Source organism: Micropterus salmoides, unplaced genomic scaffold, assembly GCF_014851395.1.
Source record: "Micropterus salmoides isolate LMB-PRFRI ecotype aquatic unplaced genomic scaffold, ASM1485139v1 Ms_hic_scaffold_17, whole genome shotgun sequence".
NCBI classification, from domain to species: domain Eukaryota; kingdom Metazoa; phylum Chordata; class Actinopteri; order Centrarchiformes; family Centrarchidae; genus Micropterus; species Micropterus salmoides.
The window spans coordinates 17,128,262-17,151,872 of record NW_024040817.1 but is presented as its reverse complement, the minus strand read 5'-3'; the positions used below and the strand labels follow the sequence as shown (position 1 = coordinate 17,151,872).

Genomic DNA, 23,611 nt, shown 5'->3' with positions numbered 1-23,611 from the left:
GAATTTCCCCTTTTGAGAGTGTTATAATAATCAGCAGCATTTTAATGTTTTGGCTGGTCGAGGTTGAACTAATTTAATCTAGTTTATATGCTTTAAATTGTGTTGGTTGTTTAATTTGTTTCATATTTCATAAAATGATCAAATATTTTTAATCTGTTGAGTAACTACAGCTGTCAGACACCATTTCTCTTCACTAGAAATTACAGTTATACACATATAGTAGAATAAAAATGTGTAATGTTAAAAAAAAACTTACAAGTATTACCAGCAAAATGTACTTGAAGTATCAAAAGTAAAAGCACTTGTTCTGCAGAGAAATTGGCCCCGTGACTGGGGAATATTTTTTAGGTGGAGCTAGTTTAACTGCTTTATATACAGTCAGGTAGTTTAGTCCAGTGAGGTCAGGCCCCTTTCAAAGGGACACGATAAATCTGAGGGACTTGTGAGATGATTCACTGGAGAGAAAAGAAGAAAATGTTCTGCTATACTCAGCTTTTATTATCTTTTTGGAATTTTCTCTAGTATTTTCTATTTTTTTTAAATTTTTTGATTATTTTAATATGTTTCTTTTGGCTTCAAACTGTTATTGAACTGAAACCATGTAAAAGTTTAGAAGGGAAATGTCTTTTTGGTGGAACTACAATTAATGCCAGAACAATGCATTTTATTTTTCAGCTTATCATATGTGTTTTTATGCAAAATTTTTATCTGAAAAGTACTTAGTAACCATAGCTGACAGTTCAGCTCACTGTGATGAACAAAGAGAGGGGAAACCAGTACATTCAGTATATAGGTCAGAGGATCCCTTATTCTGCTTTAGAGTGCCTAGAAGCCTCCTGCATTAAAGTTGTATCCATCATGTTGCTTGGCGTTGCCAAAACCCCCCGAGTGAATTAAATGGCCCTGCTGAGCAGCAAACACACAGCAGCTCATTCAAACTAAGCCTCAGAAAACGACTGGAGAACAACACCAGCGTCCAAGTGTCACTGAGCTGCATAGCTGAGATTATTAACTGTTGTAATGAAAAGAGAGCACGCCCTCCAGTGAGACAAACACTCATTACAATTGCAATATGACTTGTTGATTTTCCCTTTCAGTTGTGTCTGTGTAGGCTTCTTTAAAGCAAACAACGCTGACAGGCCACATCTCATTTGTTAGATCTTAGACTTTTTTTTCTTGGCTTCTGTGAGACTTTCATAGCCAGATATTCAAATGCTCCCTAAGTCCCGTGGCCTCAGACCAGACCACAGAAAGAATGCAAAATTACACAAGCTCCAGAAACTCATAAAAAAACACATTTAGGAAGCACAAGAGGAGGTCCCATTTCCTCTCCAAGGCTTTGTTCTGCACAAAGTTGGTGGTCCACTTACTCAGACATGCATCAGTGTATCTCTATCACTGTTTCAAAGATCAATCACCCGTTTTTTCTCGCCCTCTTATCGAGTAAACTAAGTTGCTCCGCTTCTAAGTTTTAATCACATGCTTCAGGCTGCAGAGTTGGAGCTGTAAACCCACACTGTAGCTGTACTCTCTTGGTGCCAGAGGAAAACAAGAGGAGGCTCAGGTTTCTTGTCCCGATATTTCTCTGACTTTGAATGTTGCCTTAAGGTGCCGTAGAAAATAGCGGAAATATCACAACTGCATGCATATGTTCAAATTTACGCTATAAAGTAAAAGTGGAACGAACTTTTTTTGACATTTCAGAGTTTGCTCTTTAAGCAATTGTATTAAAACTTTATACCTGCAGCCTCTTTCCCCCTTATTGTTCAGCTTTTACAGCACAAGTTCTTACATTTGACTACTGTACCAGGCCTACTACCTACTATATACAAAGGGGAATTGAGTAAACAATTACACCATCAGTTTCTATCAACAATAAGAAAACTGCAACAGAATTAAAATGTCTAGCACAGTTGGTAATTGAATCAAATATCAAAGGTCTGGTTTTACAAATTAGATGAACATGTTAGCAGTACAAACAAGCATATATCAGTAATATCTGGTGAATAACTATTCTGTAGTTTAATTTGCTTGTTTATCATTTTTTAGTGGCACTGCATCTTCCATCACTAACCGGTGACTGGCTAATAATATTCTGTACAACATTAGAAACACCTTTAATGTAATGTAATTCAATCCAACAATATTAATTATTAATTGGCCTAAACAATTGCAATTACTGACTTTTCTGACCTAATGTCAATAAAAACAGGACACTACAAATGTTACAAATTGCACTTGCTAATTGGATTGGATGAAACACCAAAGGTGTAAAATAGTATCAGTGTTGAGGTCAAGGTCAAACTCAAGGCTACTATTGTTGAGTGTAAATTAAATTAATTTGTTTAATGCATAGTAACACAAAATCCCAATTTTTTGCATCAATGGGCTTTACAATATGTATAGTATATGACATACTTTGTCTTTAGACACTCAATTCAGGTAAGGAACTCCACAGACACACACACACACACACACACACACACACACACACACACACACACACACACACACACACACACAACCTGGAATGGAAAAGAAAAGGGATGAAACCTCAGGAAGAGCAACTATTGAGAGATTGCTCTCTCAGGATGAACAGACATGCGACATATATCCCATAAACAGAGCAGACAGAAAAAACAATTGTGAATCTGCAGTGTGGAGAAACAGAATAAGATTAAGAGAAATCTGTTAATTCTGTGTTAATGTTATAATTATGGTGCTGTAAGCAGCATTTTACTGTTATAGCTGCTCAAAGTAGATCTAGTTTAACTGCTTCATATACAGTTTAGTCCAGAGATTCCCAACCTAGGGGTCGGGCCCCTTTCAAAGGGACATGATAAATCTGAGGGCTTTGTGAGATGATAAACAAAGTTCTGCCACACAAAACTTTCTTTTTGGAATTTTCTCCAATCTTTTCTATGAAGGAACATCAGTGGTAGCTGTAGCCAGTGATTCTCCAAAACAGCAGGTCAGATTGTCTCTCAGTCTCCTCTCTTCCTGCTTGGACTACGCAGCTGCCTTGAGAATGATGCACTTCCATTATTCATTATGCATTTTAGGTAACCCAATGTCAACATTATCTTTATTTTGTTTCATTACTGACTGAATCTATGTAAAGTGTTGCATGTGGCTTGAATGACACAAAACATGACTTTATGTTAACTTAGGTAAGCATTAGGGTCTTGATTTGAACCAATAACCACTAGAATCTTCACACATGTATAGATAACCTTATTTGGACACTTCTTTTTGGCACAATCTCTGTTGGTCTATGATGGATAAATATCCCCATTCACCAGACAGGAAATAGCCTATTCTTCAGATTTGGTGTTTGCATTGAAACATGACAAACACGACAATGTTAAAACTAACTGATTAATGGTACACCAAAAACACACAACAGTCACAATAAAGACACAAACAATGACCTGAAATATAATTATTGAGCACACCATTCACAAAAACATAGACACAGTTACAACAACAAAACCTTAGAATAATAGCCTATAATACAAAAATATTATCATATCAGTGTAGTATGTAGATAATGGACAAAAAACACGGATATCAATGACTAAACATGCAAAAAATCTTTAGCTGAGAAGATCTCGCCTACAATACGAGGGGTCCTTGAAGGCACCATTTGACTGACAATCCCGCAGCCTAATCCAGAGAGTGAGGATGCATAGCAGCAGTGATATGTGTCGAATGAACATCGGCTAAGTAGGCTACTTCTTTCTGCTGTGATTGACAAAACCCTGCAGACACTTTGTTCATTCAGCTCTTACAGACCATTTTTGAACCAGAAACCGTCGGGAGTTGATCGCGGTGTAAATTTCCTCCAGACCGGGACTTCGCAGACGTTACGTTGGGACAATGGAATCTAACGTTATCCCGGACAGTATCCGCCCTCAGCGGCTACAGCCAGGGATTGGGTTCGGTTCGGGACCCACCGGGACTCTCCGCTCCTCTCTCCGGCCCGGGGTGACGGTCCCCATCGCGCCGCTGTTGCCCTCCCCGGCCTCTCTGGCCGCTTCGTGCGGGCCTCCTCCGCCGCCGCCTCCGCTGCAGCTCCACAGCCTGTACGGCGGGATCGGAGCGGGGCTGGGGCCGGGGGCTGCCGGCCACTGTAACCCGGGGAACCCGGCGGTGCTGAAGGAGGCGGTGGAGGCTGTGGTCCGCAGCTTCGCCAAACACACACAAGGTTATGGCAGAGGTAATTTCAGCGGCGATTAAGCTCTGTTTAATGTGGAGATGATGGTGTTAATCTGTGTCATGTTGTTCTGGTGATACTTTGGGAGTTTTGAAGAGCAGAAAGCCACTTCAGCTGCGCCATTTGTTTGGAAGTGTATTAGCAGCGGAAAAAAACAGTAGCAACACTCTTGTGTCATGTTTGGCTACATAGTGTCAAATATAACCACTTTATTTTGTTTTACCATGTACTATGGTGATATTCACCTGATGCAGTATCAACGTTATGTTTTAAAGTTTTCCTCTGATATTTACACAGCTATATATATGTGGGGTGAATCACTTCATTAAAGGAGCTCCTTACAAACAATAAACTATTATGCCCCCAAAATTACCAACGTTCAATTTCTCTTGTTTTACATTGGACACTGTAAAATACTGGTGAAAAATATTACAGTATTATACAAATATTATTTTAGCCTACTAACAAAGGAAAGACAGGGGTTTTAGGCTACATACTACTGTCAGCAAATATGTACAGAGAGTAAAGAGTAAAATCTGTTTATCCAGTATTTTCTTATTTTCTTGAGAAAAATTAAGTTTGACCATCTTTTTAGAGATGACCAAAAATGTTTTGTGTCTCATCCAGACTAAACCTCTTAGTAAGTAGTACCACATGGGTACTATGTTAACTTTATTTATAGAAAAATATAATTAAATTCTCACATTGATTGCTGTTTGCCTCATAATAATAGTTACCCACCTTTTTTAAAAGTATTTTTTTATCAGCAAACTGAAAAGACCAAAAAGCTGCTATAATGTTGGCAGTTGGCGCTAATACGAGTATTCCTGTTAATAGGATTTATTTCCAAAAGATTGTCTCCCCATGGTCTCTGACTAACAGCTTCTTCCCTCCTCTATCCCATTTAGGCTACTTAACACGTCAACGCTGGCAGCACCATAAAGACTGGTTTATCAGGGCGATACTTTTGTCTTAATGTTGCTCCAATTTTGTGATTAACTCTTGGGAAGAAAGGGCTGTTACAGAAAAACACGCATTATGGCAATATTTATTTCCCATACATTACATTGTGTTTTGGGTTTTCTTTATTTTTCTCTGTGGTATAGTTATACTTATGCCATAGAAATTATAAGGCTTAAATTTGCATTAAAAACCACTGTGATTTTTAGTCTGAGCTAGCAACATTGTCACGTCATCCTCTCTGTTTTATCTTTCAGGACATGCTCAAAAACTGATAAAAAACAGACCAAAATGTGTTTTCTTATGATCGTTCTGAAACCTTGACATGCTCAAAAATAACTTTGTCAGGGTCTGAATTTGGTGGTGAGCCAACTTTGGAGAAACTACTTTACATTTTCAATAAAATAGAATACATATACTATCCCGTGGCTCATCATACACCTAGAGCCAAGTTAACTGTTGGAAGGATACTTATGATAAAGAATATGTAATCTGTAATACTTTAAAAGTACGTTATGGATTCTTATATCTTTGCTGAAAGTAATATAGAGCAGCTTGTACTTGAATTGGTGTTTTCAATAGCACATATGTTATTACTTTATAATTGGCTAACAACAAGAGAACAGGTTATAGTTTGACTTTTTCTTTACACAGAGTAAGAGGATTGTAGTTTAGGGACTTATATATTTAATGTCAGTATATATCTCGGCTTGTTTACGGAGGCCTCAATAATTGCAAAGCTGCAGCTCTACAACGTACTGATCAGGCTCCAGACTCAGTACGAGAGCGAGAAGCAGGCTGCCCGTGTTCGAATCAAACAGTGGGAGCTCAGCGGGAAAGAGCTGTGAGGTAACAGAAGTCAAAGAGCCCTAGATAATGTTGGCTGCAAACCCAGATGATCATTTCTGACTCAGTCGACCATTTTTACTGCTTTTCTTTGTTGTTGTTTCCCTTTGGAGGGCAAGAATGTAACTTTAAACTCATAAAGTGTAGAGTTGAGAGTGTGTTTCTTTAAGCAGCTCCTCTGGGCTGATGCAGAATTTCCTCTAAGCAGCCACCTAAATATTTCAGGAAAACGCTCTGGCATCCTTGAGATGACCCTCCCCCCCCTCTTCCCTCTCCACCCTTTTCACCTTTGTGTTTAGAGAGGATGTTGCACATCCATTAACTAGTGGCACTTTAAATGCAAACTTAAAGTATTTAGTATTTAGATTTCTAGAAACCAGAATGTTTTTACGTAAGTGGAGGTTTTTCATAAAAGAAAGTGTTGATATACCACAATGTGACGAGGCTGCTTTTATCTCTGTGCCCCGCAGTAAACGTGGTGGAAGCTTTACAGGAGTTTTGGCAGATGAAGCTGACCAGAGGGGCCGACCTGCGGAACGGAGCTCTAGTTGTTTATGAAATGGTCCCATCCAACAGCCCTCCATATGTTTGCTATGTTAGTCTTCCCGGAGGCAGCTGCTTCGGAAGTTTCCAGGTACAGTGTCTGCATGATAACAGGAGTTTTTTTTAAATTCAAATTTTAATAGGGACAAATGGACATCTTTACTCCACAGATACACTGGCTGTCTTTGGCTTTTCTGATTGTATATCTTGTATTTCTGAATGTATCTGACGGCTTATGCATGTTCTCTTCACTGTTTGACAGTTCTGTCCCACCAAGGCGGAGGCAAGGCGCAGCGCTGCCAAGATTGCTCTGATGAACTCAGTTTTCAATGAACACCCCTCCCGTCGCATCACAGACGACTTCATTGAGAAGAGTGTCAGTGAGGCCCTGGCCTCCTTCAATGTAAGTTACGTATAATAAATTTACAGTCAGTCCATAGGAAGCAAAGTAACAGTATATCTGCAGTATAGTACCACATGGACACATGTAAGATATGCAAGTAGTGCATCTGACTTAATATGTATGTATATGTAATACAATTGGCAACACACACATGAATATTTGCAGCACAGTAGATGTTTTGAAAGTTTGCACAACACATTCCAGTAATTGATGTTTTGAAAAGAACATTAAGGAAGATTAGTTTGCCTTGAATTGCCTCCCAAAATCTCACACTTTTTCCAAGGTGGCTTCTGTATAAAATGGTTTACATAGATGTATAGGTCGTAAATGTAAACCACTGAAACTTTTGGACATTCTTCAAGGAAACATACATCACATATTATTATTACAGCCAACCCCCACTACCAAAAAATGTTTAATTCTGTGTACAACACACATTTTAGATATCCTCTCTTCATTATTTTCTCATCATTATATTCACCCAAAAATCCAGTGTTTGCCGAGCTTTTGTGTGCACAAACAATTTTTAATTAACTAGCTGTTGTTGTTTTCAGGGAAACAGAGAAGAGGCTGACAATCCCAACACAGGAATTGGGGCATTTCGCTTCATGCTTGAGTCCAACAAAGGAAAATCCATGCTGGAGTTTCAGGTGCTTAAACTTCTGGAATGTCTGTGTCGTGTAGCATTTTATGCAAAACAAATGCAGACAAAATAGTGTGGAATTAACGTTGGCGAAGTTTGAGCCCAGGTGCTGTCTTTAAGTGTTTTGCATGTGTTGAGCTGGATTTTGCATACATAAAATTTAGATGTAAAGATAGAGACCAAATAAATGTTTTAAAGAGATGTCTAGTTTGTATGCCAATTGCATTCTGGCGACACCCCTCTACAAATAAACAACATTTCGTGTGGATACATCTTACACTCCGATATTCTGCTTATCTTTTACTTATAGCATGGAGCTTGAGGCTAAAACATATTAACCCTGTGTCTAGTAATAGGAAACAGGAAGTCTGAAGGAAGCATGCATTCTTTGCAATACTGAACTTGCTACATATCGAGTGTTCTGAAGCGAGTTTGATGCCTTATTACTGCTGGCTTGGCTGTGTTTGTGCTTCAGGAGCTGATGACTGTGTTCCAGCTGTTGCACTGGAACGGGAGTCTCAAAGCCATGAGAGAACGACAGTGTTCCCGACAGGTACTGTCATATATCTCACAGAGAGGGTTCAGTTATCCAAGCACAGTAGTAGTTTTCATCGCTTTTTCATCAAGTTTCCTAAACAGAGAGTCAAATCTTTCCCTGCATTGCATGACCGGTCCAGACAGATTAAACATTTTCTCTGCTCACCATGAGCGGGAGCCTTGCTAGAGTGCAGGGGTGAGCTGGAAAACAAGCTCCCGAATTCTAACACAGGCTACCTAAAAGATTGATTTTAAAAATAATCTCTGGTTGTCATTGACGTATCTTCAAATTAGGACACCACCAAATTGAGGTTTACTTTCCCAATACCACATCTGATACCTCAACTCAGGGTATCTGCCGATATCGAGTACTGATCCAATACCAGTGCTCTCTTTTTTACCACATTTAAAATCCCGTGGGAGCAGTTGTAGGTCAGGTAACATGAGGCCAGGGACTGCTGTGGTGCTAAAAACTGAGTTGGCAGCCCACTGCGACTAACTGAATGTAATTGAGAGCGGAAACACTGAATCTTTGAAATACACTTCAAGAAGAAACTGTATTTAATGTGGATTGATCGTTTCTGGCGCTGCTTCACTACTTCAGATTGGAAACACGATCCTTTAGCTGAGAGTTTTGCCAGTCATGGACAGAGATTTACTGAAGTCATGTGTTGATCTCGAATTGGTGAGACCACTTAGCTTTCCCTCTGTGACACTGCTGAACTTATTTTATTTGCAGGAAGTGCTGGCTCACTATTCCCACCGGGCTCTGGACGATGACATGCGCACTCAGATGGCTGCCGACTGGGTGAACCGGGAACAGAGCGTGGCGGCCACTATTGCGCAGGAGGTGGCATCGACAGAGCGAGAACTGGAGGACGCCAGGCTGGCGGGCAGAGAACTGCGTTTTTACAAAGAGAAGAAAGACATCCTGATGTTAGCCGTGGGCCAACTCAGTGCAGCCAACACTGCCACCCTGCCCTCGCACTAAACCTACCGTCCATTTTGGAAACATGCCTTCACACTCCATAGGATTCCTGGTAACAGTATTGATCCCTTCATAGATTTAAAGGTGATGTCATCTGAACTTTTAGGTTTCTTGTGTTTTTTTATGACAACCAGGTAATCAGTCCTTTGACTTACAGTATGCACAGCCGTCCATAAAACACACACCTACCGCTATAGCCGTTACCTCTTTGTGCCTCGTGATTACAGGATACAATTACAGTGCTTTAAAAAAAAAACACCTGTAAACGTGCTTGGCATACCAGCTGACTGAGGTTTACATGTTTGTTTATTTCTTTATTTCATACAGTATTTAGTCAAAGAAGACGTACAGAAACACAGCCTGCCTTTCATCAGTGAATGTACAGGACATACGTTAATATGACCCATCAAACCAAACACATTTGATCAGGGTATGGATCATTCTGAAGTTGGTTTCTTTCATGTTTTGGGTGGGTTTACTTGCACATAGTATTTTGGAGTCTGGCAAGTGAAGCTGGTCAAATGTATGGGTCTTTAAACCTTGATGGCAAATACCCTGTGTCCATGAATAATCAGTATATTTTGTCGCCACAAACACAGCAAGAACAGCAAAGAGACAAAAGTATGTGGAAATCCTCAAATGATACCAAAATTTAAATAAGAAATGAAACATACATATTGGCTCATGTAATAATTTGTGGGTACTTGTCAGCAGGAGACTGATTGCTCTGACAGCAGCTCAGGTTTTTGGAGAAAAAAAATCAGATAGTGAACCATCACTAAGTTATCTTTTTTCTTTTTGTTTGTGAAGGCTCCTGACAACTATTTTAGTGTTCATTGATCGCTTGGTGACCATGACACTAGCTGAATGTATATTTTCAGTGTGCTATCAACTAAGGGATCTGTTAAGCGGTGCTGACATTTAGACTATTGAATTACTCTCGTGATACAGATTGTGTTTGTGTCAAGTGGTTCATCTGGAGGAGTTAAGAGGAGTTGTTGCTTTGTTGACTAAAATGTAGGCCCGGGACCTCAGCATGAACACTGTAGTGACTGGAGGAAAAATGTGGAGTTGATGAATGATTCATCATGTATGAGTTATTGTAGTCAATACAAAACAGTACCAGCACTTGTGGTTTATGTTTTTGACGAACTGGAAGTTCGGAACTTTGTTAGCAGTGCTAGTGTGTGTCCACGGGCTAACAAAAATGTATGAAACACGCACTTATCACCTTTCAAATATTTTTTATGTTGAAAGACCTGAATTCGTTTATACTGTAAATGTGATATCTTTATTTTTCTTTATCTATCTAAAAGTATTGAATACATTATAAGCATGAACGGTTTTCAGTGAGTAGTCTTTTAAAGACCCCATGTAATGGAATTGAGAGTTTAATTGATAATGAGAGGCTCTGGTTGGAGGGAACTGTGGGCATTGAGTTATGTGGGTTAAACAGCAGGAGGGCCTGTCTTGCTGGTGGATTGTCAACATCAGAAACTGATTACACAAAATTTTTGGGAGACGGCAAATAGAAAAAAAGAAGAAGAAGCAGAGATGGAATGTGATGGAGCCAGAACCAATTTTATTATTGTATTCTTGTATCTCTTCCCTGGGATCATTGTGCCTTTATGGAAATTGTAACATGCAATAGTTTGACATGTAAAAAACTCAAAACTTTCATTTCATTTTATGAGGTCTTTAAAGTATGTTCTACTCTGCTTTATGATGTTTTTTGTCATTTCATGTAAAGGTTAAAATATAGATTACATGCTATATTACTGTTACAGTACCTTAAAGGAATAGTTTGATATTTAGGGAAATTCTTGTATTTGCTTTCTGGTGGATAGTTAGCTGAGAAGATTGACACCACTCTCATGTCTGCTGTGCATTACATAAAAAGCAGCCAGTTAGCTTAGTGTACCATTAAGACAGAAAGGTTAGCCTAGCCCTGTTGAACAGTAATAAAATTTGCCTACCAGCACCCCTAAAACTGACAAGTTCATATGCTATTTCTCATTTCTTTAATCTGTAAAAACAAAAATAAGTGTGTAAAAATTGCAATTTGCCTATTCATCGAGGGCCAGTAACTTTCTAGAGTCTAAAGTTTACAGTACATATGTAGTGATATCAATCTTTTCATCTGACTCTCCACCAGAAAGTGAATAAACGTATTTCCCAAATTGTCGAACTATTCCTTAAATATGTTACATGACATTAGATTATGAAGGATCTATTAAATCTTACTACCTTTGGTATGCTTTTCTAATCATTATATAGTGTTTGTTTGGTACTCAGCTTACAAAATATGTGTGCAGCACAAGTAGGAAAATGTTTTTTAAATAATGTTGTCTTCTTGGCAAAGACCCTGCAGCTCTCTTCATGAAATACTTAAAATAGGCCTTTGAACTGATACAGTGAACACTTTGACCTCACAGTTCTGCAGCTTGGATACAACCCTGTTAATCTCACATTTCCCTTTTCACTTTGGTTTACGCCTACTCACAGAATCTCATCTGCAGATATGTTTCTGAATTCATTAGTGGTTGTATCGTTCCTAAAAATATACTGATCTACCAGTGCACTCATGCTAAAGCTCAAATATACAGGGATGAGGCTAGAGATCTTTAATTGTGTGTTTTTGCAATTTTCTTCTAATTTAGATGTGTATTGTGTGTGTGATTTTTGAGTTATCTTCTTACAAATGCCTTTGACTTTTCTTTGTGATCATTATCAGTTAAGGCTTTTTTAAACAATTTATTTTTTCCTATCCATTTTATAAAAACACTTTTTTTCCTTTACTTTGATGCATGTGTTGATTAAGTTTTTTTTTTTTTTATATTTTTCATATTCAATACAGTATTGTTTTCTCAAGGCCCTTATTTTATGTATTTTCTATGAGTATTTTATATTCCATGTTTATACTTTTAGTAGATTTATATGATGTAATAAATTTGCTCATACAAATGTTTATTCATTTGTCATACTTATTTCACTGCTTAGTAAAAGAGTGAATATATGAACCTACATAACTTGGATCAAGTAAATGGATAATATTTTTTAATGGTGGTACAAGCATAATTTACACTAATGAAAAAGTAGCTTTTCACAAACAATTTAAGATGAAATTTACACGTTGTATGTTGTATACACAGGGATACATGCTCCAAATCACATTTGGGCTACAGCTGTGTTTTGATGGAGGTAACATGGATTACCCAGGAAATTTATAAAAGAGAAAAAAGATCTTTGCAATTGTTCCAGGCAACACGTGTTAATATTATGACTGCACATGAATTTCTGGTTCCATACTAAAGGTTTTTTTTCAACAGGAACAATACAGATAAACACTGTTACATAAAAAATAAATATTGTAATGCAAGTGATAATACGAATTCAGTATGGGGCATCTAGCTGAAGCTAATTTCCAGCCCCTGACCCTTGTTGAGCTTTTTAATTAAGGTTCAAACAGGTAAATGGATAAAACAACAGAACAGATGATGTGTGGATGATAGCCTTTGTTGTGGATATGCAGTTGAAACACATTCAGTTCAACATAACAAATAATCTTTGGCTTGCTATAATCTCTCACCTCCACAACCAAGCCTAACCTAAATACATATTGTACGAAGAAAATGAAAAATAAAACCACCTTTCCTCTTTCAGTAAGAATAAGCTAATTTCTCAAATAGTTTACTGTTGCGAAATACGAAAGTAAAAGATTATTTAAACAAATGCAGAAATATTTGGAAGGATTCTTTTATTTTGTATTACTACGTCCGCCTCCGGCACACAAACAGGAAGAGGCGGGGCCTCAGTTAAGGACGCTCGCCGTGCGTTGTTCATTTAACATGGCAGCGGGACCAATTTCAGAGAGAAACCAAGGTAACTGCAACATTGTTATACCTGTTTCAGCCTTTTGTTTCGGTCGTTTTTGAATCTGCTTGTGGGTTACACCTCAGCCTGCTCACCTTGTCGTTTTATGAGCGTCTCTGGTCGCCTGTTTTGCTAACAGTTTGTGGTAAAACCGGTCGATCACATGGAAGTGTTCAGTTGTTAGCTTGGCTTCCCGCTAACTTAGCAATTCAATTCATTTATATTTATTTTAATTTCTTACTGTTTTTGCTGCAGAGTAATATATGTGTAGCGTTGAGTTTTGATTGTTCTAAATGTGTCGACTCTTGTTAACATATTGGACGCAGAGAGACACGTCCTTTTGGCTAACAACTAAAGTTAGCTTAGCAAGCTAACAGTATGTGGCACAACTCGGCGATCACTGACTTAACAAATGATCAGACTTTATTTCTGATAGTACCAAGATTTCGGTCTCGCTTAAGGTGCTTTTACACAGCATTTGATATGTAAAAGGACAACATATCAGACTATTAGGTTACTAATTGTGTAATATTATTTTGATATTTTATAAATTGTGGAGTAATCTCAATAGGGTGTTAACTGTCTTTTCCAAAGAACTGAAACGCCACAAGCTTTCATTCAACATCAGTTAGTATGTAGCAAAGGGATCCTATGATCCTATTGCTTTTATGTGTAACTTTAATCTTAGCCACTAGAATGAAGGTTTTTAATATTATTTTGAGAAATGTTTTGTAAACTTCAGGTCGTATAACATCCAAAACTAGTTATAATAAGGTTACATTTCATTTCTCTTCATGAAATACTTAAAATAGGCCTTTGAACTGATACAGTGAACACTTTGACCTCACAGTTCTGCAGCTTGGATACAACCCTGTTAATCTCACATTTTCCTTTTCACTTTGGTTTACGCCTACTCACAGAATCTCATCTGCAGATATGTTTCTGAATTCATTAGTGGTTGTATCGTTCCTAAAAATATACTGATCTACCAGTGCACTCATGCTAAAGCTCAAATATACAGGGATGAGGCTAAAGATCTTTAATTGTGTGTTTTTGCAATTTTCTTCTAATTTAGATGTGTATTGTGTGTGTGATTTTTGAGTTATCTTCTTATAAATGCCTTTGACTTTTCTTTGTGATCATTATCAGTTAAGGCTTTTTTAAACAGTTTATTTTATAAAAACACTTTTTTTCTTTACTTTGATGCATGTGTTGATTAAGTTTTTTTTTTAAATATATTTTTCATATTCAATACAGTATTGTTTTCTCAAGGCCCTTATTTTATGTATTTTCTATGAGTATTTTATATTCCATATTTATACTTTTAGTAGATTTATATGATGTAATAAATTTGCTCATACAAATGTTTATTCATTTGTCATACTTATTTCACTGCTTAGTAAAAGAGTGAATATATGGACCTACATAACATCCAAAACTAGTTATAATAAGGTTACATTTCATCATAGTAAATCATCATTAATTCAATTGCATGTAAAAACGATAATAAATCTCCACTGCAGGCTACCAGACTTATGTAAAAGGAAGAAAAACAAGCAACACATTTGGTATTTATACATGATAAATGGAAGATTAGCGGCAGCAGTCGCTGCCTTTTATTTTGACTGAACCCAAACCAAGGTTAAAGGCTGGACTGAATGAAATTTATATTAAATTCTTATTAATTTTTTAGATGCCACTGTGTATGTCGGCGGCTTGGACGAGAAAGTGTCTGAGCCATTACTATGGGAGCTTTTCCTGCAGGCTGGTCCTGTGGTCAACACACACATGCCCAAAGACAGGGTCACTGGCCAACATCAGGGTGAGTATCTGCTAATATTCTCTAAAACTGTGTTTTCCAAGGTAGCAACATATCAATCAAGGTAAAAAAAAATAAAAAACAGCCCCACTTTTTTTTTTCTGTCCCTGCTGAATTCCTTTTGTAGATAAATATCAATCATGGAGCTAACCCTTTTCACTCCTCCTCAGGTTATGGCTTTGTTGAGTTCCTCAGTGAAGAGGATGCTGACTATGCCATCAAAATCATGAATATGATAAAGCTCTATGGCAAACCAATTAGAGTTAATAAGGCCTCTGCACACAATAAAAACCTGGATGTGGGTGCTAACATCTTCATTGGTAATCTGGACCCGGAGATTGATGAGAAGCTGCTCTACGACACATTCAGCGCCTTTGGCGTGATCCTCCAGACGCCAAAGATCATGCGAGACCCAGACACTGGCAACTCCAAGGGTTATGCTTTTATCAATTTTGCCAGCTTTGACGCATCAGATGCCGCCATTGAGGCCATGAATGGTCAGTATCTCTGCAACAGGCCTATCACAGTGTCCTATGCCTTCAAGAAGGATTCGAAGGGAGAACGTCATGGCTCAGCTGCAGAACGACTCCTGGCTGCACAAAACCCTCTCTCCCAGGCAGACAGGCCACATCAGCTGTTTGCAGACGCTCCGCCACCACCCAGTGCTCCGACGCCGGTCCTGACGGCAATGGGAAGTGGGATGCCCATGCCAGGTATGAATGAAATACTGTTACACAGGGTAGATGTTAAAACATTTGGATGTTCTGTGGCTCCTCTCTTTTGAGTTGCCCATTATTTAACAACCGCTGCAGTAATGTAGAAAATTTTCAACCACTATTCATCAACATATGTGAAAAGATCCCATTAATAATAAGAGTTATGCAATTTAAACATCTAAACACTGAGGTGCAACCTTGCTTGGTTTGGGACTTTAACCTGCAAGCGGCAATGATGTGATGTGAAGGAGGTGGCGTTGTGAAAAACGCAACATTTGACATTTTCAGAGGAAAGAACAGATGCAAATGATTAAAGTGATGAAAGAATTTAATCTTTGAGATAATTGCCAAAATGCAAACTTATTTTTACAGCATCACCTTGAGGTCAGAGAGTATCATTACATGTACATTAGGGGTGGGAGAATTAATCGATTCTTAGATGCATCGCGATACTGACGTGGAAGATTATGAATCGATTAACAAATGTCTAAAAATCAATTATTAAAAGTTAATTATAACATAATGTTGACGGAACGCAATAGGCGGACCTCGCGGGAAGTGCCACGGCCGGACCGTCTGCGAGCGCACACAACAGAGAGACCGGTGTGCCCCTGTATTTGACACCTACAGAATGAATAACCACCCTACTAAAATGTCACACAGTCATTAATATCAATGCGCACGTGATGATTTTAACTCAGACACTGCGAGCATGGTGACACTCGACGCTCTGCAGCTCTATGTGTATCCTGTGTGAGAGGCCGAGCGAGCGGCAAACGAGACAGTGAAAGTTAGCGGAGGAATCTGTTAGCATTAAGTTTCAGTCTGGTAGTAAACGTGCAGCGTAGGTCACTGTGTGTCCGTTGATAAAAGTCTGTTTCCCCAACGGCTGGAAAAGTGAAGGCTGTTAGACCTAGCTAACATCTCCCCTGGAAAAGAGCCGGAGTTTGGGGACAGAGGATTCTGCGTCACAGCCCCCACCCTCTGGACCTCATCCCCACAGAAATGCTCCCTGTCTGGACACTTTCACAAATCTACTAAAAACCCAGCTCTTTACCAAGGCATTAAATCCTGAATGACTTTTTGTTGTTTTGTAACGATGTGTAAAGCGTCATTGGGTCCTGTGAAATGTGCTAAAATATTTATTTATGTAACGTTTAAGCTAAATTAGTAACTAAGTAATATTAATTATCAGCTGTATGTCATTACTAACTAACCTACTAGCCAAGGGTAGAGAACATCAGGTACAAGCTTAGACTAAACTGGTGTACAGCTCTGTCCTGTGTACACAAACCGTAGGCTATATCCTAATAATTAACTTTTATATGTCTGCTTTCAGAGGAGGCTGATGTTAAAGAAATGGACCATAGAGCTGAGGTTAATAAAGTATATTAGGGATGCAAACAAGTCCTTTTAAGCTAATTAGGAGATGTTTCTTTTGGATTTTAATGTGCAAATTAAATGCTTAGTAATTATCCAGGGATCCTGTATAGAAAAAGTGATGCATCGATAATCGTTCTATAATCGAATCGCAGCCCTCTGAATCGTAATCGAATCGTGAGGTGCCCAGAGATTCCCGCCACTAATGTACATGCAACATTTTCTTTCCAAGTTTTAAAGTTCAAGCTGCACAGACTCTTTTTAGCAGAGAAAAATAGGAAGAAAGTGTCACAGGGTCCAAATAAAATAGAAAACTTAAACTCACTATGATCTGAACAACCCCAATTTCTGCAAGTCTGACTTGGTCACATGGGGATTTGAACCCCGGCACTTCAGATCTCCAGAGTAGGTGACTTACTGAGCTACTGGTGAGATCCTGTTTCCACACACCTTCTCACAAGTTGAGTGACGTCACGTGACAGATCTGGATATTTTTCTCAGTTTAAACTTAAACCGCTCACAACAGTCAAAATACTGGTGAGAAAATTCTGGAAAAAAAATCACACATTCTGGCAGTTTTGGGTGTGTTGTCAATTATTTTGGTGGCATTTGATCCAAACTGAGCAAAAAAGAAAATGTTGTGCATACTGTACAAGTTATAGCAAGATACTGAATATCACTGCAGACTCACCATTTGACCAATCTAAAAACCCTTTGAAACAGAATGTCTTTGATGTTGTTGATTTTTGGTAGCATTTTAAGAAAGACTTGTGTAGATATAGGTGTTAATTGAATTAGCATATTCTGAAAAATATAGTGACTGACTTCTGAATTGACCATAGGTTGCAGTGAGGCAAACGTTTGTCACATATCAGTGGATGTGCTGAAAATTTCAGCTCTCTAGGATGTACTGGTGATTTTCTTAGATTTATTGAAGTTTGGAATGAGAAATGTCTAGAAATTTACATTTGTTGTAATAAGCTACGCCCACTCTGAGCAATCAATACCAAATCAACTGAGTAGTGACCCTTGATCGTACAAACCAAATTTTGTTCGAATCTATGCAGCGAATCACGAGGTATAAACTCTAGTGGAAGAACATCCCAGGACTGTTCAGCGAAGCTCGGACCGAGCATCTGAGTCAAGATTGGTTACAATATTTTAAGCCAATTGTGATTTACGGGCATTTATGTAAAATTGTACGTAAAAACACAAGTAAAACTTTATGAGAAAAAAACAGATTGACGTATGAAAATTCCTTTGATATAACTTATGATCAGCGACGTCCGTTGATGATCCTGCCAAAGTTTCAAAAACATAAAGTTGATAGTTATAGTGCCACCATGAGGTCTGTAGCGCTGTAACGTCCCAGTCGATTAATTGGTCGGTACGTTCTGGTTCGACCAAAATTCTGATTGGTCGATTTTTTGCCGCATTCATTTAATCAGTTTTCATTTCATCAGTTTTGCCGCGCTTCATCAGGTGGAAACCACTAATTGCTAATGGGGGTGTTTTCAGAGCACCCCTGTTTCACAGGTAATAGTCTGTCTTAAGAACACCCCCCTTGTTTTTACTTTTTTGGATTAGCCCAACCCCCGGAGGAGAAGAGAGACAGATAAGTAGGCTATAGAAGGTTTGATGCTAAATAGGCCTATTATTTATCTATAATTAACTGTGAGAGTGTTTAATAGTCCGTCTTCTAACATGTCAACAACAAAGACATCGACAGTGTGGAAGCACTTTGTTAAAATTGACAACGGGAAAAAGGTTCAATGCAAAATTTGCAACCAACAGTTTGCCTTCCACAGCTCGATGACAAACATGACGTACCATCTAAAAGCGGTAAACTTATTTGTTTGCGTTAGGTTGCCCTGTCTCTATTTTGAGTAGGCTATATGAACATATCAAAATTCGAATTATTTCAATGTTTTAGTGTAATAATCATTTTATAAATGCAGGCGCATCCATCCATAATGACGTCATCCCCCAGACACACCCAGAGCACACTGGATTTTAAGCCTCCTTTATCATCCAAACGGAAAAATAATATAACGGAAGGAATTGTTAACTTTATTGTTCAGGATATGAGGCCCATTGCTGTTGTGGAGGGCCAAGGTTTTAAGAACTTGTTAAAAGTTTTGGAACCTGGATATACCGTGTCAGCACGCCACACAATCACGCATGCACTAACCGCAAAATATGAGGGACTCAAAGAGAAAGTATCAGAGTTAATACAACACAGCGAGGGACTGAGCTTGACCACAGATATGTGGACATCTCTTAGAATGGAGTCCTATATGACAGTGACTGCCCATTTCATTGATGGAGACTGGAAAGCACAGAGTCTTGTGCTTGAGACAAAACAAATAGAAGAGGCGCACACGGGAATAAACATTGCTGCGCGACTATCTGAAGTTGCTGATACCTTTGGAATTCAAGAAGCAAAGAGAGTTTCTGTTGTATGTGACAACACGGCTAATATGGCACTCTGTGTGGAAACACTAAAGGAATCACATAATTAAACATTAAAGTGGATGTGCCTTTTGTGTTTATTAAGAGCAAAAACTTTAAGTTAATCTATTCGTGTCTGCCGCCGCTCAGCTGAGCGCTCAGCTGCGCTCTGCTGAAATGATCATAGTGTCTAATAAACTTATTATTATAACATATGACAAAAATAATTGTCTAAATGATGTTGCATATTCCTCAACAATTCTTGTGATGATATCACTAGTTGACAAGCAACATAGTACTATTTTCGTAAATCGTAGGCTATGATATTGCGCAGGTGCACGTGACGCATTGCTGTCAGGGTCGACAGACTCATTTAGTGCAAAATAATTAGATAAAAAACGATTTAATAAACTGCAAATAGCCTACTATTTTTTTTTTATGTTTATTTACAATTCATTTAGGCGGACAACAAGGCTACCAAGTACTGCGCACAGTGCACAGCTGACTAATTTAAAAAAAATAATAATTAAGTCATTTTTAGTCGAAAATTTCAGGACTTTAGCCGACCAAGATTTTCTTTGGTTGATTACAGCCCTAGAGGTCTGTGAGTGCCATTTTATTTGCCTGAGTAGTGGGTGGAATTTGCAACCTATCTGGCAATTTTGGTGAGTTTTCGTGCAGCAGTTTTTGCTGTCCAAACACTTTTAGCGGAGAAAAAGAAGAAAGAAAGAAGAATAATGAGAACAAAAACAACAGGGCTCAGGGCACATGCATGTATGCTGAATTAGCAAGGATGATATTAAACAAGAAAAGTTGATCTATAGGAGAAACATATCGGAAAGCAACACAGAATGCCTGAGAGGCTTACTGCATTGTATTTTGTTATAGTTTTATATTTTGTCACCTGAATTTTGTTTCCCTTTACATAAATACCCATTTCCACTTCATGTAATTTGTCTTGTGAGCTAAGTGTCTCATAACACCCCTAATAGTTATAGATTTGATTAGTTGAATGTGGTGAGGATATGAGAGTAGATAACGGGTCTTACTTTCATCAGTAAGTGAAGTTTGATCTTGGGTGATCTCTGTAGCTAAAAGTGAACACGACAGCTGACAAATGAGCCCCCTTTATGAGAAACTAATGAAATTTAAAAAACTGTAACAAAGGCTGAGGTAGGTAGAATACAGACAGGCTGACTTTGTATACTTACAGGATATGAAATGAAAACTTTAAAATATGACCTGTGTCTGTGCAGGCATGCCACCTCCTGGTTTTCCTCCTGTTCCTCCTCCTGGATCGATGCCGCCATCAATGCCCCCTTCAATGTCCATGCCTCCAAATGCAGGGGGACCAGGCCCACAGGCTGGCGGTGGTGGGCCTCCTCCCGGACCACCACCCTTCCCTCCTGCCAACATGCATCCAGGTGATTGATTGTTAAAGTTTAAAATGTTTCCACAGTGGCTGCAAGTGGGAATTTACGCAAAAATATACGGCCAAAGTTTGACCATATTTAATTGGCCTGTGTGTCCACAAATTTCTGTAATTGATGTTAATGGATATCTTCAAGAACTAAAGGAAAGGAATAAGTCTCAGGTACTTGGAATCAGACACTTTCTCATTACAAACTGTGTCAAACATGCCTCATTGTCTTAAACAGGTATGCCTCAGATGCCCATGCCTCCTCCAGCTCCTCCTGGCATGGTGCCCCCACCTCCTGCTCCCCCAGGATCAAATCAAGCACGGGCGCCGCCACCTCCTGGTATGCCCCCACCCCCGCCTATGGGCATGCCACCCAGAGCGCCGTATGGACCTCCCATGGGTAAGCACTGTGGCGTCTCCTCCAGTCTTTAAGTCTCTTCAGCTTACAAATACTACCTCTATTAATTGGGGGAGAAGCAGTATTGTCCGTAAAAGAACAACTGATAACCTTAATTCTACATATCTATGTTCTTGAGCAGAAACAGATTTAATGTTTTCTAGTAATGGAAGCCTTCACTATAGCTGAAAACTACTTCATATAGTGAAGAAACGATTGACAAGAAGCTTTATAAAATCTGTGTTCCTCTATCATAAAAGATGGTCTGCTGATTTAGAGCTCTGTGGATCAAAGAGGGTCAACTGTTTAAGTTTTGGTCCTGATTTTAGGACACTGTCAGATGCCAGCACTATGACTAAAGCTGCTGTTTGCCAAACTTTCAAAACATGAGAGCTGCACCTGTGGAAGGCATGAGTTGATGGCTTGATCTGTATTTTTTTGTTATTTTTTAAAACACTGTAGCGCTACGATTCACCAGACGCTCACTGCACCATTTGACATGCCTCAACACTGATATCATACAGTCTGACACAGATTGGGACCAATACGTTATTAGATCTCGCACAGTTGCTTTGAACTTGTAAGATTAACATACAATTAGGGTTGGGTAATAAAACAATGATAATTAACACATTGTACTCAATAACAATGTAACAAATGGCCAATAAATATTTGATTAAATTCATTTGAATCACAAACAAATTAGCACTTAATTTTTCTATTAAAATTTATTTTGTTGAGGAAAAGGAACTGAAAAAATATTTTATCACAATAGTTAATGTCTACCTCAAATTTGATAAGGGATCCACTGTTTGGCATTAAGTGTTTGTTATGTCCTGACCATAAAGAAAAGTTTAAAAAACACAATTAACCATCTGGTTTCTTCAACTTTCACTCGGGAGCAGAAATCTGCCTTTAAACTTTAATGAAATAATGATATGAATTTTTTTATCATGATATCATTATTGGCCGTATCGCCCAGCCATATGTGCAAATTACAGTTTCAGCCTTATCTGGAGGTGGGTTGCTGGAAAGGCGTACTTGATCTGCATCCAATATTGTGTAGCTAAAATGTTGTAGAGAGTTAAAATCATTTGACAAGTTGGATCTTAATATGAAGTGAAAAAACATGTGAAACGTTTTCGGGAAAAATTGTGAATCTGGTTTCCTAGAATGGAGGAGTGAAAAGCTAGAATATATAAAAAGCTAGAATATATAATAGACAATTGTTTAAATTCATGATTTCGGTAGAGTGCATTTTTTTCATCCCTTTTTGTATAGTGCAGTGTCTCCAAACTGGCCATTATTCACCATAACTCTGATCCCCTGCATATAAGTCTTAAATTTATGAAATACTGTTTACTATGGTTACCTTTGGCTGCGGTGAGACCACATAGTCAACAATAAAGATTTTTATCACATTATGACCCTCTTTCTCTCTCTCAGGTCCACATGTGCCTCCAGGTATGAGAGGGCCTCCTCCTCCCATGCCTCCACCTGGCTACGGTGCAGGCCTTCCACCTCGTCCTCCATTTGGCTTCCAGAGAGGGCCTCCAATGCCTCCAAGGCCCCCCGGTGTCCTGCCCCGCGTTCCTATGAGAGCACCAATGCCACCGTAATCCATCTTAGACTGCAGAAATGGGCTCTCTTTTTGATTTTTAAAAAACATCTTAAGATCTACTCAAGTTTGTTATAGTGAGAATAATTTAACCCCCTGTTTGTATTTTTTTCGGTCACTGTACAGATGAAGACCTTTTGACAAATAAAAATTTTAGTACATGTTTTGGAATGTTCCCTCCCAGACAAATATTACTTCATGATTAATCGTTTTTTGTTTTGTCGCTCAAAAAGGTTAGGATTTGCTTTACTTTATGTGCCCAACAAATGATTCACCTGCAATTTTAGCAGAGACAAAGATTTAGTGTCTGTAGTGCCAAGACAGCACACACCAGTGATGTGTTCAAAATACAAAGGTTTTCCTTCTCAGTCAGTGTATGTGCGTATTTCATGGTAATGGGCGACATGTCACTGTCAAGGACTGACTTATGCTGACTGGATAAAGGGTTGAGGACTTATGGTCAATTTCCTGCTAAGCCCTGCCCTGTGCAAAGATAATTTTGGTTGATGGCGCCGATCTTGCTCATTTGTAATATAAATGTGTCTCAGTCCCTGAGCTTACCTATCCTAAATTTGGTGTTGATAGTCAAAAGCCTAAAAGTATATGTATGTGACCTTTTTTTGCGTTATGCTTGGTAACAAAAAATCCATTATGGTGGGCTTGTGTAAGAAATTTCACGTCAATCGGACTCATTGTGAGGGGTGTGCCTTTTTCAGTATTAGCGCCATCCTCTGGATGCACTTGCATATCATTTCCAGTTATTGTGCCACGTTTCATGTTTCTATTAATTCCAGCTATGTA

General features: G+C 38.6%; 2 protein-coding genes across 2 annotated transcripts; both read left to right on the top strand.

The window, feature by feature from the left end:
- The first annotated feature begins 3,678 nt into the window (after positions 1-3,678).
- lix1l (limb and CNS expressed 1 like) lies at positions 3,679-12,104 on the top strand. The gene is made up of 6 exons (XM_038724005.1): positions 3,679-4,219; positions 6,493-6,656; positions 6,828-6,968; positions 7,523-7,618; positions 8,087-8,164; positions 8,888-12,104. Exons 1-6 carry the CDS (start codon positions 3,880-3,882, stop codon positions 9,137-9,139), a joined length of 1,071 nt encoding a protein of 356 aa, XP_038579933.1. The 5' UTR covers positions 3,679-3,879; the 3' UTR covers positions 9,140-12,104.
- Positions 12,105-12,899: 795 nt separating this feature from the next.
- Positions 12,900-23,178, top strand: sf3b4 (splicing factor 3b, subunit 4). Its single transcript, XM_038724003.1, has 6 exons — positions 12,900-13,018; positions 14,703-14,831; positions 14,999-15,541; positions 20,632-20,799; positions 21,034-21,195; positions 22,639-23,178. Exons 1-6 carry the CDS (start codon positions 12,985-12,987, stop codon positions 22,809-22,811), a joined length of 1,209 nt encoding a protein of 402 aa, XP_038579931.1. The 5' UTR covers positions 12,900-12,984; the 3' UTR covers positions 22,812-23,178.
- Positions 23,179-23,611: the final 433 nt, after the last annotated feature.

Excerpts from the sequence above, each read along its gene's own strand:
- sf3b4 (XM_038724003.1), top strand. The coding sequence starts at position 12,985 with ATGGCAGCGGGACCAATTTCAGAGAGAAACCAAG. Across the intron at positions 13,019-14,702 it reads AATTTCAGAGAGAAACCAAG|ATGCCACTGTGTATGTCGGC; the intron begins GTAACTGCAACA and ends TTAATTTTTTAG. Across the intron at positions 20,800-21,033 it reads TCCTGCCAACATGCATCCAG|GTATGCCTCAGATGCCCATG; the intron begins GTGATTGATTGT and ends TGTCTTAAACAG.
- lix1l (XM_038724005.1), top strand. The coding sequence starts at position 3,880 with ATGGAATCTAACGTTATCCCGGACAGTATCCGCCCTCAGCGGCTACAG. Across the intron at positions 4,220-6,492 it reads CACACAAGGTTATGGCAGAG|TAAACGTGGTGGAAGCTTTA; the intron begins GTAATTTCAGCG and ends TGTGCCCCGCAG. Across the intron at positions 6,657-6,827 it reads GCTGCTTCGGAAGTTTCCAG|TTCTGTCCCACCAAGGCGGA; the intron begins GTACAGTGTCTG and ends ACTGTTTGACAG.